Genomic DNA, 16,720 nt, shown 5'->3' on the forward strand with positions numbered 1-16,720 from the left:
GCTCCAAAGCACATCAACTTGTCACTGGGGTTCCTCAGGGATCAGTTCTTGGACCCCTCCTCTTCTCCATATACACAACATCACTGGGTCCCATCATACATGCACATGGCTTCTCCTACCATTGCTATGCTGATGACACACAGCTCTATCTCTCATTTCAACCAGATGATCCAACAGTAGCTGCACGGATCTCAGGCTGCCTTGCGGACATCTCGGCATGGATGAAAGAATATCACCAACAGCTCAACCTGGCAAAGACTGAGCTTCTCGTCTTCCCTGCCACTCCAACTCTACAGCATGATGTCACCCTTCAGCTAGGTTCTTCTACAATTACCCTATCGACTTCGGTCAGAAATCTTGGTGTAATCTTTGATGACCAGCTGACCATCAAAGACCACATTGCAAAGACTGCTCATTCACCATTCCTTGCTGGTGGAATGATCTTCCCACCCCTATCCGGAATGCTGAATCCCTGACAATTTTCAAGCGACAGCTGAAAACTCATCTCTTTCGACACTACTTGACTTCATCATCATCAAAAAAAAAAAAAAACCTTTCTCTTTATTTATTCCTTCCCTTTCTAGCTTGTACTTATTTGAACAATGCCTACAACTTGGTTTTACAAGCACTTCCTGTGTCTGTCTGCCTCTTTAAGAAGAATCGCTTTATGTATTCCCCAATTGTAAGTCGCTTTGGATAAAAGCGTCTGCAAAATTACTAAATGTAAATGTATTGAAGTATAAAACATTTCATATAGTGTATTCCTGTTTGTTATTGTACATATATATATATATATATTCTATTTTTTTCCATATAAAATCATCCAGTTGTGCTTTGTGATACATCTTGAAAAGCTTGAATAATATCTGCTTACTCTGTATTGAGAAATCAGTAAATCAGAGTACAGTTCAAATTTATATAACATGATTTACTGTATATAAAATAAAGGTTAATTTAAAATGTATTATTTTACTCATATATCATTGGGGTCTCCAGCATCCCAAACATGAAAATGATCGGTTTCAACAGAACACACAATACCCACTAAACAATAACCACTATTTTATCTCCTTCTCTAAACAATGGCAAACAAGACTGTCTTTTTAGGCCACAGCAGTGACTGTAATATGCTGACCACAGCATTCATCATACATTGATGTCAGTGCAAACTACCGACTTGCAAAACTGGGCTGCCTAACACACACACACACACACACACACACACACACACACACCTAATGTCCCTTGGGAGAATGCTATGGGCTCACTGCAGTGCTCCTCTTTCTCGCTCCCTCCCTCCATCCTTACTGCACTGCTGTAATGGAATATCGATCGGCTGCTCTTGCCGCAGTGTTTAAAAGGAGAGGTAGGATCCCACTCAAGGTCATCACTATGGCAACTTAAAAATGAGATGGACTGTCACTGGCCTGATGTCATAAAAGCAGGTCACATAAGTCAAATTTGTGTGATGTGACAATGATAAAAAAAAAATATGAAAATAGGCAATAAATCTAGTTATTGTTCTATGAGCAGTCGTTAAATAAACATAAGACCTCAAATACTGTACAGGCTGAGCATTTTATTGCACTTCCCAATCACTGATAAAACAGAAGCCAGTTGTAAAATAAAAGACGATAAACAAACATTTCCATAATATGAGAGAACATATAAAAACAAAAAAACTTCCACTGGGAATATTGGCATCAGAAACTGATTACACTGAATAGCAATAATACATTTTTTTCTTTGCTCACGCATGCTGTTATTAAATCATACAAGACTGACGTAACAACATATGACCTAAATATAGCTTAAGACAAATGATTATGTAATGATCGGTACCCTATAAATCACACAAACTGCCAAGACAGTACATTCTTGTTGTCTGAATGTTTTTCCTCGCTATTTTGGATGATCTAGCATAACATTTTGATCAAAAACTATTCCTTGTATTTGTCCTTTAGTGCGAGAGGATCTGAAAACCTTTAAAAGGATAGCTCATCCTGTGATTTACTCACCCTCATGTCATTCCAAACCTGTATAAACCATCTCCTGGAAACATAAATGAAGAATCTGTTTTTCAAAATATCTTCTTTTGTATTCCACAGAACAGCAGTTTTCAGTTTTGGGTCAACTATGCCTTTAAAGATAGTATTAATTGAATAAACTGGATTTTTTTTGCATGTGGGTTTAGTTTGTGCTTTAAGGATGCTGTAGAAATAAATAATGTAACAAATGAACATGATATCCAATAGGTACCAGTAAAGGCAATTGAGGTCTTTCAATGTGCTTGATCTGTTGAGGGCAATGTCAGTTTAACAGTCCGCATTTCTGGCCAAACTGTGAGTAAACTGATATTTTTAAATTAGTGCAACCAATATGTGGCAATCTAAAAGATGAGGCAAGACTTTGTCGGTTAACATGAGCCAAAAGGTCAAAGGTGAGAGGCTTAAACAGGTTCCATGAGCAGCTCATCTATGTCAGACGACTCCAGCTCACGAAATGCCGCATGAGACCCGATAACAGCTAGTGTAGCACCTGAATAAATAAAAATTAAAAAAATCAGTTTCAGGGGAACCTTTCCTGGAAAAACAAGTACAATGAGATGAGGATGAAAAACTCACCTAGTAACCAGAACACAGCAGCTCCTGCACCTGCGAGCCAGAACACAGGGAAGGAAACCCCTCCTGCTAAACCTAACTGGTGTCCCTGAGTCAACTCACGACCTGAGAGAAACAGAGGAGTGCGTTTGCTCATCAGATCACTTACATCACATCAAATATCCAGCCCTTAAACTTCAAACTAGCATTTTAAGCAAACAAATCCAATGACGCAGCTCATACAGCCTCACATATAACCACTAAAACAACACCTCACTCTCTTACCGAAAACAACCAGCTTCTTTTCCAGCGTTTTCAAGTGAATTATATAGAAGGCACCAGCAAACACTCCCAAAGCAATCAAGAGCATTGGGGAACTGATGCTGGAGGAGAAAAGGAGAGAGAAAGTTTTATTTGAACCTCCTGTGAATGTTTATTCTGTTGAACGCCTTCCAGATGGTTGCATGAATGAGGACCTTCAGAGAAACTTAAACACACACAGCCATGTTGTGTACATAAGAACAGAGGCTTATCAAACATTTTTATTTCTATTACAGTGAGCCTTTTATTTAATTTGAAGAAGCTACATATTTTTGATTAATACCTCATTTGTAACATACATTCTAGATGATTATTAGCAAGCAGTTCCTTACATGCAGTAGAGGATGAGTCCCAGGAAGATGAAGGTGTAGTTGCTGTGATAGGTGTTCATGTTCCTCAGCACACGCTGGCACAGCTCTCCAAAATTGCGTGGTTTGGAGAACTTGCGCTGGTCCACAAAACTGGCCCACGGACGGATGGACTTCCTCCTGCGGTCAACCCAATCCTTAATCACATTACCAGACAGACCTTTGGGCAGCCACAGCCTGACATCCACAACAGACAGGAAAATAGAATTACCAGAGTAATAATAATGTTTATACATTTCATTCATTTTAAAACATATGTGCACCATAATAACACAATTAAGGGTAATAACAACACACATCATATATGACATGATTTTTAATTATGTGTAATTCATTATAATGGCAAACAATAGAAATGAAAGGAAGTTACTGACTGTAGATTGATATGACTTAAAATGAAAGAATACACACTTTACTCACCTCCCCACTACTCCAGCCCCAGGAAGCTGTTCTGCCTCACTGCTGAAAGGGTCACTTGCTTTTCCATCCATTTCAGTGTGTCTAATAATATAAGAATTGAATTAAAAGGAAACTATAAGTACTGTAACTATTAAAACATCTAGTTAATTTCCAACTCAGTTCAGACTATTGTACTATGGCACTGCTATGAGTTAATGTAGAGGACACTCTGGGTGTCGAATGAGGAAAATGGGACCCTTTTCTAATGAAATGTCCATCATTTTGCTCATTCAAAATATTTTCAGCGTATTTGCATTACTGTAGTCATTACACTGCTACATTATCATAGTACACAAAGGAGAAGAGGTTAAGAGGTATGGGAAACCTTAAAAGTGGAAAACGTTGGTATAAGAAGGTCTCTTGAGAACAGAGTGAACAAAGGCTTTATTAACTCCCCAGTAGACCACTGCATACACTTTTCTCTTTCATTTTTTATGAAACAATAATAAACTATTTAAATAAACATAATAGCTTTCATTATTCTAGCTACTTCGTTTAGAAGACTTTCCATCTACTGTGCAGCAAGTTATAAATGTCTTCAATTACATTATGTGCGCTAATGGAAAATCGATGTCACTCATATGGGTTGGTGCAGAAACCACAACGACAAAGAATCCGGAAGAACAAGTTTGTTAAGCTGCTGCATTACGTCAGATGTGTCCAAAACATATTAAGTTATGAAATAAGACCATCTAACAACGCGATCTTTTTAACGGGTTGGTATAAAAACACACCCCAAAGTTTGTTTATCAAATCTGTTACGGAAACTATTCGCTCTTTCTTCAATCATGTTGATTCCCCAACAACTATGAAAATCTTATATAAATTAACTTTGAGGAGCGACTGTAAATTTAGATATTGCAAAAACGGTGCACTGAGAGGAAAATAAACCCTAAAACAAAGATCTTACTCACAGTACTTTCTGTAGCTGTGTTCAATGTGTTGCCGTGCGGCGGATATGATGTGGTTCTTCTTCTTATGATGTTTAATGGCGGTTGGCAAACCAGCTTTTGGTCATACCCTTTTAAGAGAACGTCTAGTAGCTCCCCAAACTACTCCTGCCAAGCACCTCAGCACATTGACTCCTTTCTTACATTTATCAACTAACTTCTGAATATGTGACCCAAATGTTAATTTGGAATCCATCCATACTCCCAGATACCTTATTAGTGATACTTGCTCTAATGTTTGTTTATACAACTTTAATTTAACTTCAGGAGTTTTCTTCTTCTTTGAAAAACATATTACCTGGGTTTTTTCAACTGAAAGACGAAAACCCCATTGATTAGCCCAATTTTCAACAACATCTATAGCCTCCTGCATTTTTTGCCCTACATACTGCAGGTTCTTCCCTTTTTTCCACAAAGCTCCGTCATCTGCATATAGTGCTTTTCCTATTCCTAATTCAATTTCCCCAAAAATATCATTTATCATTATATTAAAAAGTATGGGGCTACAAACACTTCCTTGAGGGGTTCCATTGTCTATTTGATAAATATCAGAGTATTCAGTACCTACTCTCACTTGTATTGTTCGTTCTTGCAAGAAATCCATAATCCAGTTATATAACCTCCCCTTGATGCCCATTCGATCTAATTTAATTAACAGCCCTTCCTTCCACACCATGTCATACGCCTTCTCAATGTCAAAAAAAAAAACTCCTATTACCGCTTCTTTTTTCACTAGAGCTTTCCTTATTTCATTCTCCAAGCATACAACTGCATCTAGTGTACTACGTCCCTTTCTGAATCCACTCTGATATGGATGTAACAAATTTTTGGTTTCCAAATAAAATAATACTCGTGACATAACCATTCTTTCCATTACTTTGCACATGTTTGATGTTAAAGCAATAGGTCTATAGTTCATCGGAATAGATTGGTCTTTCCCAGGTTTTGCAATAGGTACTATAATGCCTTGTTTCCACGAATACGGGAGTTTCCCTGATTTCCATACTTCATTGTAAAGTTTTAATATTATATTTAATGCTTTTTCTGATAGATGCTTGATCATATCATAACACACTTCATCTTTCCCTGGAGAAGTATGTCTTACCCCTTTCAGTGCCTGTTTTAGTTCGTTCAATGTGAATATGGCATCCATTGGACTTTCCGAGGAAACATTTTGAATTAAAACATCTGGATTTTCTCTTAATCTTTGTTCTGTGGTTCTTCTTCTTCTTCTTCTTTTCTTTTTAATGGTGGTTGGCAAACCCACTTAAAAGGTGCATTTCCGCCACCTACTGGACTAAATACTTAATCTATATTGGTGAATTTTGAACATGCTTTATATTATTATATCATATAATATGTCTTGTCTAGATGTAGACTTGCCACTTAATAAACTTAAGACAGAATAAGAGTCTGAGCAAATAACTGTTCTTAAAGGGTTAGTTCACCCAAAAATGAACATATGATGTGGTTAGCCAGCAGGAGCTGTGACGATCTTCTTCTGTAGACGAACTAACGACCGCCTCCTAGTGACATGGACCAAACCAACAGGACAGGCAAACAGATATTAATCAAAGTCTCACACGCATTTTTATTATGATGAATTATATTCTACGATTACGAATTATAATAAATTATTATTTTATCTAAAAGTCATGACGTTCATTTGTAGGCCAGCTAGGAAGGAAGCCCCAGCATATAATGGACCTAAAATAGAGTTGTTGTTTTTTTTGTTTTGTTTTTTTAATTTTACAAGTCAATTAAGGTCTGTGGATAGAAGAGGACGGTTTGTTCTACAACATAAATTACACACTACCATACCTCATTTTACTAATTACTAAAGTGCATGTTTCAAGGACTGGCTACAACTACCACAAGGATGCTTGAGAAACTGGACAACGGTAGTTCTTATAAAGTAACTTGTTATCAGCCTACGGTAAGTAAGTATACTTATAAGTAAGTTAGTAAGTAAGTTAGTAAATAAATAAATAAATATTTCTACTCTCTTTTGCTTGTCTAATTTCCGTTCCCAGTATGGCGAAATTTTGCGGACGATATCTCATACCCGTGACATGTGACTGCTTTGTAGACATGGAGCCTCGATCTACAAATCATATGCGAGTGAATTTCCTCCAAATACACAGATAACGGTCTGCGATTGTTCGGGGCTCCGTCAACAGTGCTGGCTAACGCTCGAACGGTGTTTTTCCAGTTGAGTTAACTTGTGGGTGGTGTTAGGAGGGGTTAGAAAGAACAAGAGTGTAAACACAATCCAGATAAACAGTTTGATACAGGTAAGATGCTTGTTGAACCTCAGTTATTGACGTAAGATATGAGTGTTTTATTTATACAGCAACATATCAAAACAAAACAAATCAAATCAAACCTTGTTGTTTTAAAAGAACACAATTCATTGTCCGGGCGCTAATAACAAAAATGTTGATAACAAGTGGACTCTTGTGCTGTGTGTAGTATGTAACATGGTTCTTGTAGTTTTTTTTTAATTATCATTATTTCATCGAGAGGTTTTGGTGCAGTATTGATGTCAGGTTAGCTCATAGAAAAATCTGCTAATCTAGAGGTAACTACTAGAGGCGGAAGTCCGCTACAGGAATGTCAGCTGACGCCGCAAACATGAACATTTGGACGTAGTCTCAACCTTCAACCACATCTGTTGTTCACATAATTGAACGATGTATTACAATTAAACATAAATGCATGTCATTGATTCTTTTTCTTTTATCACCTTGGCTCTGTTCCCTCAGCTCAAACGTGACGTTACATAAAGAGTCCACGTGACCCTGCGCGAGAGGAACGTTTGACGGAACAGCTGACGGAGGGACTGACTGAGGGCGGGTCACCACAGAAACGCTTTTCGGATCAAAATAACTGCGCTGTTTCCACTACGACCGTGTAAATATCTTTTTATGTTGTTTTTGTACCACTTGGAGACACAAAAACTGAATTTGAATGTTTTATATAAGTATATTTTAACCCACAGTCGATCCTGATAGTTAGCTTGTAGGCTAACGTACAGAGAATGTACTGTGTACTTAGTATTTTTGACAGCCAAGTTTGTCTGTTTTATTCAGTGTTTATATAATATAATAACTCGCATGTAATATATATGCGTGTTCTTCTTTACCAGACCCATTTGGAGGGACCATGGCTTCAGCAAAATGCTCGAGATATTCCCTGTACTGGGAGGAGACTGAGTGCCTGAGCTACTATGAGATGCTGTCCCTCCATGAGATCTGTGAAATCGTGGGCTCCCAACTCACAGAGACTGATGTCGAGGTTTTGTCCTTTCTCCTCGATGAAGCTTATCCTGGAAAACATCCCCTCGATCCAGAGGGATGGACAGATGAGTTGCCTCCAGGTCCTGATGGGTCTTCACAGGGTAATTCTCCATGTCCTTGGCTTCTGAAAACATGGCGAAGAATACAGCCACAGAATGAGCTGTGCCCAATCGCCGGTTGCCACAGACCCAAGAGTGGCGTTGAACTGCTGTTGGAGTTGGAGAGGCGAGGATACTTGAGCGAAGCAAACCTCAAACCTTTATTGCAGTTGCTGCGAATTCTGACACGACATGATGTCCTGCCGTTTGTCTCACAAAAGAAAAGAAGAACAGGTGGGTATCAGGTGTCAAAAAAACAGTGAACAGTAATCAAAACCAGTTATGTTTATGGTCACATACTAATGTGTCACCTGTACTGTTAGTGTCTCCAGTGCGAGAGATGGTAGAATACCAAGTGGGGGATACCAGAGGGGACACACAATTCAGCTCAAACACAGATGTACCATCATTGGAAAACACACAAGACCACCAGTGGAGAGCAGGTGAGAAAAGATTGCCGCTAAAATCTCAGCACATCAAATTTTTTTTTTGTTTTGTTTGTTAAAAATTGTGTCTCTATATTTTTCATCCTTTTTGGAAATATATTATAATATTATATAATACCATCACCTTAGTTATTTTTCAAGGTGTAAGCTGTTTTCTGTGAATGTGCAGAACTTCTGGCTCATTGGCAGATATGAGTAAATAGAATTACTATTGCACTACACTATTTATATGCTAAAGTAAATACTAGTATCAGACATCATAAAGGACTGTTTTTGTACATCTAATATAACTAGTAGCGGAAGACACCGGAAGCCTTGGAAGTTCAAGTGAACTGCACCGATGGCTGCACCCAGTTTAATAATATTTTAAGTTTAAGTATAATATGATATAATATCATATAATTAGTTAAAAATAATTAAGGAATATTTTCCACAATTTTTCACAAAAAAACCATTTAAAGGATATATTTTTTTTATATTTAATCATGTTAGTTTATATGCTGCAGTGTAACAATGCATAGTAGCACTGTATATTTTCAATAAATCATAAATATATGAAAAATGTCATGTGGGGACTTTTATTTTAGCAATGACACAAACAGTTTGAACTGATTAACAGAAATAAATTGAATTTAAGTTGCCGTTTTTACTGCTTACGTTGTAGTCTTGATTAAACTAGTAGCAAGCGTAGTCAAATGGCCCAGTTTGTAGGACATTAAGCATAAAGCATATTAAAATAATTCACCTTGTTGCTTAATTTTATATACTTTTGGTAAAGTCTTAATGAGTAAATGGTAAATATTCAAAAACACTGCCAAATATTGCTCATCCCTGGTTGTTTTTTATTAATGTATGTTTGCTTTGTTAGGGACTGGCTCTTCCGTGACAACAACCAGCCCTGTCCAACGGAAGCGAGGTAGAGGTCACCACTGGAGCAGAAAATCTAGGGGCAAGCCTGAAATCCAGCCTCAGCCAACACCCAACAAAGTGACCTGTGGTAAGATCACTTTTTATCCTCATTGTTACACTTCTTCTTTTGTTTAGTCTCTCTTACTAGCATTTTTTAAACGTATGAATCTCTTTGCCTTTCCATTTCTCTTTCCTTTTGTTTGATTTTATCTATCAAATGCTCCACAGCAGAGTGTACCTTAGCGCTCCATTTCTTGACAGTTTATAAGAAACCAGTCACCCATTCATTAGTGCCTGAACCTCTAATGCTGTCAGAATGAAAGTGAAACTGTCACAAAAGAGGTCCATGTTAAACGTATGTCATCATTCATCCCTTTGTGAATTCCCTGCACTCTGTACTATTATCACTTTGAGTTTCATTCTGACTGGACTCAAAGGCTGCTCACACCAAAGCCTCTTTATGCTTTTGCTAGATGGGAGCTGTCCTGCCATCAGGGCATTGCTAAAATCTCTTCAGAACAGAGCACATGAGACACACTGAGTGGCAATAATGGCACAGTAGGTAAGGAAATACCAAGATAAAAACTGCTTTCTCAAATTTTGCCAAAACTGTTTGTCAAGAAAGAAGTGGTTTATGTGAGGCATTTATTTTCTGGAAGGACTGTTTTTCTGGGACATCTGTATCAAAATACCAAGAGCCATAATTTATCTTATGCTCCAATTTGCGTTATAGCATTAAAAACCGACCATGTTTTCCTGCATAATACTCTTGTGGGAGCTGAATGTCTCATAATAATGTTTAATTAATACAGATACGCGTCATAATTTCTTAGATTTGATCACTATAATAGGTCGGGGGGGTTTTCGTAACAGTGCAGATACATCTATTGTAATCATTTAAGATGCATTGTCTTGCTTACTGTTTCAACTCTTTTAATCTTTGGGTTCACAGTGTATCTTTTGGTGTGCCTAAAAATATGATATACATTTATAATTAGACAGATAAATCTGATTTTCACCATTCAAATGTGTTTTTATAATGTGTGGATTCTTTCAAAATATCTGTCTGATGCATGAGCCACACATTAAACCTCACTTTTAAAAACATGAATGAAAATGCCAAGATGGATGAAATTCAGAAGATAATTTAATCTATTATTTAAACAGGATATACATGGAAGAGTTGTTGTTACACTCAGTATACACACTCAAGTATCTGCATCCAGCCTTATTCATGTGTCCATACAGGATGGGAGGGTGCCATTTTGTTTTTTCAAATGTGTGTGAGTCAGACTCTTGACATGCTCTTTGTTCACCTCAGATGCTCGGCACTAGTCAGTTTTACTCTACTGTTACAAATAGGGTTGGGAATCGAAAATCAATTCCAAATCCAGAATTAGATACTGAAGTTCAGGAATCGGATACTTGTAGTAAAATTAAAATTTCAGTTCCACATATCAATTCCTGTGTGCGCATCTTTTTTTTTTTTTTTAGGTGGTGAAAAGGGGCTGTTAAAAATGTGTTTGTCTTTGAATAATTCAAGAGATTAATTCAAAAACACTGATTCGTCCAGTAATGAAAGGAGTAAATCTTGAGTGAGTCACTGAATCATTCCATTCATAAATTCCATGAGATTTTGTTTAGTTGTCTAATATTTTTTCTTCAGAATTGTGAGAGAACTACAACCTCCATTAAAAAAAGTGTTAATTTATCCAGAATCATGCAGCTCTATTTTGCACACAAACAGCTCTTTATCAAGTCCAGTTTTTATGTAGCCGGCTGATTTTTGTTCATGGTATTAAGCAGCAATTAAAAGTTTTTTTTATATTTGATATTTGATATCAGAACGCTTGACTTCATTTTTTTTTTTTAACCACCTTGGAATCGAAACTGGGAATCGATAAGAATCGGAATTGGAATTGATCAAATTCAAACAAAACCCAACCCTAGTTACAAATGCTTATTGACCTGCCTGTACAAATACTGCATGGCTTTGGTTCCTCATTATGTGCACTGCAGGGGCTCTTAAACCCTCAATTGAAGCTGCTTATTTCTTTGCATATTCATGTCACCTGCTTAAAGCATTTAGCTTTTGTTAAAGGCAGGAAATTAGAAAATCTTTTTTTTTTTAATCATAGTCTTACTTATGTACTTACTACAGTGTGCCAGTAACAGCTGCTTGTATCAATGAAAACAGGTAATTTAGTGCAGCCCAATAGTGCTTAATGGTTAATATATTCCTTCTCATCAGAAACAACATTGTAAAGCTAAGATTTGGTTACAGATCGTGTACCTCTTATAGTTGTGAGCATTTATGTTTGAGTTGTGCTTTAGCCTTGCCTCAATTCCCCTGCTTCCTTCATGGTTCGATTTCTATAGAGAAAAGTACACTCACATTCTTTGTTTTTATCTCTGTCACATTTTTCATCAACTTCTCTATCCCTGTTTCTGTTCCTTTTCATTTTCCTTTGGATAAGCAGTTTTCAGTGTGATTAACTCCTGTGGTGTGCCTGAATGAAATTTCTGTGAAGAGATTATTGAATATTGGGCCACTGAGACTGAGCTGCATCAGCCTGTATTTCCTGGTGTCTCATGTCCAGTAAAACACTGATTATTGTCACTCCACTTCTTATTTAAAGCATCGATCCTCTCTCTTCTGTAACTGAGCTCTGATGCAGCCAAAGCTACTCTACTATCTGCACTGACCTTTTGTTTAGTGTGATGAGAACCCTTTGTGTCCTAACTTACTTCACCTGTCCCTTAAACATTTGGTTACACTGCACTGTGAGCTTTTTTGACCTATAAGATTGAAGCTTGATTTACGAACATTTTATATGGTAAATTTGAATGCATTCTATTCACTACGAGATCGTTCCTGTTGTTCAGATTCTGCCATGCAACTTTACAGTCCTTCTGTGCCATGATTGACCTATGAACTTTCACCTTTGTTTTACACCTGAACTAGCTGAACATGCTGTTTGTTGTGTTGACTCCGCATTTGATCTTGGCAGGTTGACTCAAGATTGAGTAGAAAAAGCAGGAGAATGGATAGAGTGAAAGAGACAGAGCTCACAACAAAAACAAGTGTGTGCTGTCCGTTCTGTCCGATCACACACAGTCAAGACTTGTGTGCTTTAACTCACGCGCCTGGTCCATGTCCTAAGGTAAAGAACCCCCTTCCTAACTCGCATAGGCTGAGGGGCGAATCTAATACTCTGTGTTCAAATGTCAGTTTTCAGTTGTTGCTGTCCACTTCCCCAATGACATGTGCTTTGAACTATGAACTTAATTTGGGAACAAATAGGAACAAAATCCTCTCTGGAGGGGTTGTTGGCCTCAGTGTTTCACAGAACTGACTCATGAAAAATTCCTTGGAAATTTCTGGAAGTCCATTGGGTGTGTCCTATTAATTAGCCTGTAATGCAACATTACATTACACGACTCTAATTCAGCGCAATCTATGTTCAAAAACAAACCATTCTACAGTCGTTGACCAAACTCAGCCCCAAAGCTCAGTTTTGCAATGATTTGTCCTTGAAAAATCATCCTCTGTGAACCTTTGCTGGAGCAGTTCTGAGGAAAATGACCCAACAGTTCTTGTTTAGACCCATCTCAGTGTTTTGTATTTGTGTTTAGGCTTTCAGTATTGGAACTTTACCTTCGATACCTTAATTTATTAAATCGAATTCTGCCAGTGTTTTGATTTTTGTAGAATTGAAGTAGACACTGGTTGTAAACTTAGTAAAATAGCAGTCTGTTAAGCTCATTTTCGACCAAAGAGGTTTAAACCTGCAGTCTCCATAGGAATGAACTAGAAAATGTTGCTTTTACACACAGACAAAAGATTGTGCATATGAACTTTGCCTGCTTGACCAAAAAATAAGACATAGCAAAACTGTTGCAACAACATTCATCCAAAACTGCTTGTTTCTCTCTCTCTGTCTTCCTCTCCTTTCTCTATGTCCACAGTTGAAAAACATACTGACTCAAGTGTCAGGAACAAAAACAAGTTGGCCATCCTCACATACCTAGAGAGGGAGAGAATGAAAGAAAAAAAACAATCAAAAGAAAAGCTTGACCCTGATCTATGGGTGCAGTCGGTCAGCCTTATGCCCTCATTTCTGTCCCTCCATCTTGGTTTGTTGTTCAGCAGGAAAGAGGGATCGAAATAAGTGTGGAAGCTCTTCGCATGGAGCAACACCCCATAAAATGACACACAACATTTTTATTTGATTTTTAGAAAAATAGTTACTGTTTGTTTGTAAGAAGCAATTTACAACATCTTCAACAACATATAATATCTGAATATTTGTGAATACATGTTATTTTTCTGAAATGCTCTGGGATGCACACAAAATGCACAAAAAACGTAATGCTTACAAGGGGGGCATTATATTGGCAGAAAAACCTACACTGTGCCGCTTATTATAGGTACCTTCTGTGTACTGAAACTGGAAGCTGAGAAAAACCAATGTCCTGTATTAGTTTATGTGAGGAGCTCTGATAATTTGTGTTTAATGGAACTAAAAGTGCTTTGTAAATGTGTGCTGTGTTTAAAAGAACGTTAAAGAACTCTTGTGTTTCGAGTCTGCTTTCCAACCTGCATTACAAATTATATTTGGGAGATCACCATTACAGCCACAATATCAGTCTAATGGCGCTTTTCCACTGCATGGCACGGCACGGTACGGTTCGGTACAGTTCACTTTTGGGGGGTTTTCCACTGGGTACAGTACCTGGTACTTTAAGTACCACCTCGGTTGAGGTTCCAAGTGAACCGTACCGTTACCAAAACGTGACGTGTAAACTCTGCTGATCACTGATTGGCCGGAGAGAATCGTCACTACCTGCAACACAGAGACACAACAGACCTGCTAGATTTAAATCAGCACAGCCAGCGAAGGATCGAACGCAACTGTTTTGAACGAGCGCACCTTTTTTTAACAACCAAAAAATGGTTTCGTTGTCTGTTGAGGAAGTCCAGACGTTCCTCTCGTTGATAGCAGAGGAGCGGATCCAGCGAGAGCTTGATGGGGTGATGCGGAATGAAAAAGTTTTTCAGGAGGAGTCGCGGCAGTAGAGGCGGCGCAACTATAACGACGTGAATAATCCCGCCCACTCTAAAGCAGTGCTAAACTGCAGTGGAAACGCAAACCGTGCCGTACTGAGCCGTGCCGAGCCGAGTCGTACCACGCAGTGGAAAAGCGCCATAAATTTAAAGCCTTGTTTTGGCTGGTTTCCTTGTGAAGTGTTTAATTTATTCTTCATCAGAAATGGATAATCTTTGAACAGTGTATTTTAGTAAAGACCATTGTGCGAATGATTTGTTTTTAAATTATATTAATCAAACTTTCAGTACAAGTTACATTACATGATTCAAGATTCAAAAATCCTTATAGGCATGGTGAAAGAAAGCAATACATTGCCAAAGCATTTGCAGCAATGTATATATACATGCATACAGTTAAACTGTCTAGCACATCAATCCTGGTCCACATGTCTCGCTTGCATTTGAACAATCTTTTAATTACAGTACCGTTCAAAAATTTGGGGTTCAAAATGGTTTGAAACTTTTTCTATTTCAATAGTATTGATATGTATATTTACACGGTAACAAGGACACCTCAAAATAAAGTGTAACCCAAGAATAAAAATCTAAGTAATATTAATTAACTACATTGTGCTTACAATATGGTTAGGATGAGGGTTTGGATTAGGGTTACTTGCATGTAATTAATTTATTGTTATTATAATAGTAAATACATGTAACGTGTAACAAGGACACCTTAAAATAAAGTGTTACCTTTTCCTGTGATGGCAAAGCTAATTTTCAGCAGCCATGATTCCAGTCTTCAGTGTCAAGTTGATGCTTTCTTTAATATGCTGATTTGGTGCTCAAGAAACATTTCTATTTATTGATGTTGAAAACAATTTTGCTGCTTAATATTTGTAACAATGTGAAAGTCTGTATTTCTGACTTTTGATCAATTTAATGAGTCAGTGCTAAATAAAAGTATTAATTTCTTATTTACTTACCCCAAATCTTTGAACAGTAGTGTAGTGTACCTGTAATTATATTTAATAATATGTCATTATTTACTAGCTAAGTCCTATACGGTATACCTGACTGATTATAGAATGAAGGGAAAGTGTCCAGTCGAGTATTTAACTCCAGTCACTTTATGAATAAAACTGGGTCAAAATTATAATTCCTGAAGTGCTGCTGTTCACAAGCAAATCCATAAATACAGTACATTCAACATTTAAACAATGTTTTATTTTCACTAATGAATAACAGTGTCACTCAAACGCTTACGTTAATGGTTAGTTTTTCATATTCACTGTTGCTTTGTAAACGTCCTAACATGCAAAAAGGTGGAGTTTGCATTGGAGCTTTGGTTGTAGAAAGGTTGGATTTGTGTTGCAGCGATGTTCTGAAGATTGATGGGTCCACTTCCTCCTCTGAGCTAATGACATGAAAGGAAATGACATCACTGCGAAGCTCTGGTTCAGTATGTATACTCCAATCGTATTTTGCCATCTCTGTACCCTGTGCTGTTGCATGACATCAGTTCTACCTCCACTGTTTGGTAAAGCCAACCTGCATAAATCTCTGTTAATAACGACCCCTACAGAATTCGGATCTACATATCAAACCATAAATATCACCAGATCTGTCGCCTGAAACTCAAATGCAAGCCCATCTCTGGATTTTGCTCAAGGTGCTTTCAATCCACCTGAACTTTCCGAACGGCCTCAGATCATGTGCTTTAAAACTCCCTCGTCTTTGTGATACAAGTGCAATGTTCAGTAAACATGTTGGACTTTACCAATGTGTTTCCAAGTCCTGTGTGCCTGCAAATAATTTGAAAGTTTCATGATGAATTTGTCCAATCTCAAGTGCAAAACCTAAATCAGCCTACTGGTTTCACTTGTAGCCTCACTGACCACAAGTGAAAAATCAGGGTCAGTCGACTCCAAAAATCTCGATCTCCAACAATTTTGAGGATGTTGACCTCAGTTATCCAGTAGATCTCTGAGCTGATGCCGTACCAGAAAGAGTTTGACTTTTGTGCCCTCTGGTTTAATACCCTTTGTCTGTAAATAACCAATCAAATTTTAAACAGGGCAGGAACTTTTTTTAGACAAATGTATATGAATCAGTAATAATCTTAGTTATTTTTCAACCAATTTTTGTCTATAAAAACTGAATGTCAAGTCTCATTATCACTGTACTTTTTGCCCTCCTTTTGACCCCCCCCCCCACCCC

The 16,720-nt window shown here is 37.6% G+C and overlaps 2 protein-coding genes across 3 annotated transcripts in view; one reads left to right on the plus strand and one right to left on the minus strand.

The window, feature by feature from the left end:
- Positions 1-1,559: 1,559 nt before the first annotated feature.
- LOC107700183 (prenylated Rab acceptor protein 1-like) lies at positions 1,560-4,719 on the minus strand. The gene is made up of 6 exons (XM_016501741.1): positions 4,663-4,719; positions 3,710-3,790; positions 3,254-3,466; positions 2,886-2,983; positions 2,625-2,726; positions 1,560-2,538 (listed from the first exon to the last, which is right to left on the minus strand). Exons 2-6 carry the CDS (start codon positions 3,778-3,780, stop codon positions 2,450-2,452), a joined length of 573 nt encoding a protein of 190 aa, XP_016357227.1. The 5' UTR covers positions 3,781-3,790; positions 4,663-4,719; the 3' UTR covers positions 1,560-2,449.
- Positions 4,720-6,842: 2,123 nt separating this feature from the next.
- The window catches only part of LOC107700182 (DNA-binding death effector domain-containing protein 2-like), a 13,012-nt gene continuing 3,134 nt past the window's right edge, over positions 6,843-16,720 (plus strand). Inside the window, exons 1-5 of one of the 2 annotated variants that reach the window (XM_016501739.1) lie at positions 6,843-6,992; positions 7,464-7,611; positions 7,847-8,329; positions 8,419-8,538; positions 9,410-9,538. In XM_016501739.1, the coding sequence (XP_016357225.1) occupies positions 7,864-8,329; positions 8,419-8,538; positions 9,410-9,538 (715 nt within the window). In that variant the 5' untranslated portion in view covers positions 6,843-6,992; positions 7,464-7,611; positions 7,847-7,863. The remainder of the gene's footprint in view (positions 6,993-7,463; positions 7,612-7,846; positions 8,330-8,418; positions 8,539-9,409; positions 9,539-16,720) is intronic. The other variant, XM_016501740.1, reaches the window with a different exon arrangement.

Source organism: Sinocyclocheilus anshuiensis, unplaced genomic scaffold (assembly GCF_001515605.1).
Source record: "Sinocyclocheilus anshuiensis isolate Anshui unplaced genomic scaffold, SAMN03320099.WGS_v1.1 scaffold955, whole genome shotgun sequence".
NCBI lineage: Eukaryota > Metazoa > Chordata > Actinopteri > Cypriniformes > Cyprinidae > Sinocyclocheilus > Sinocyclocheilus anshuiensis.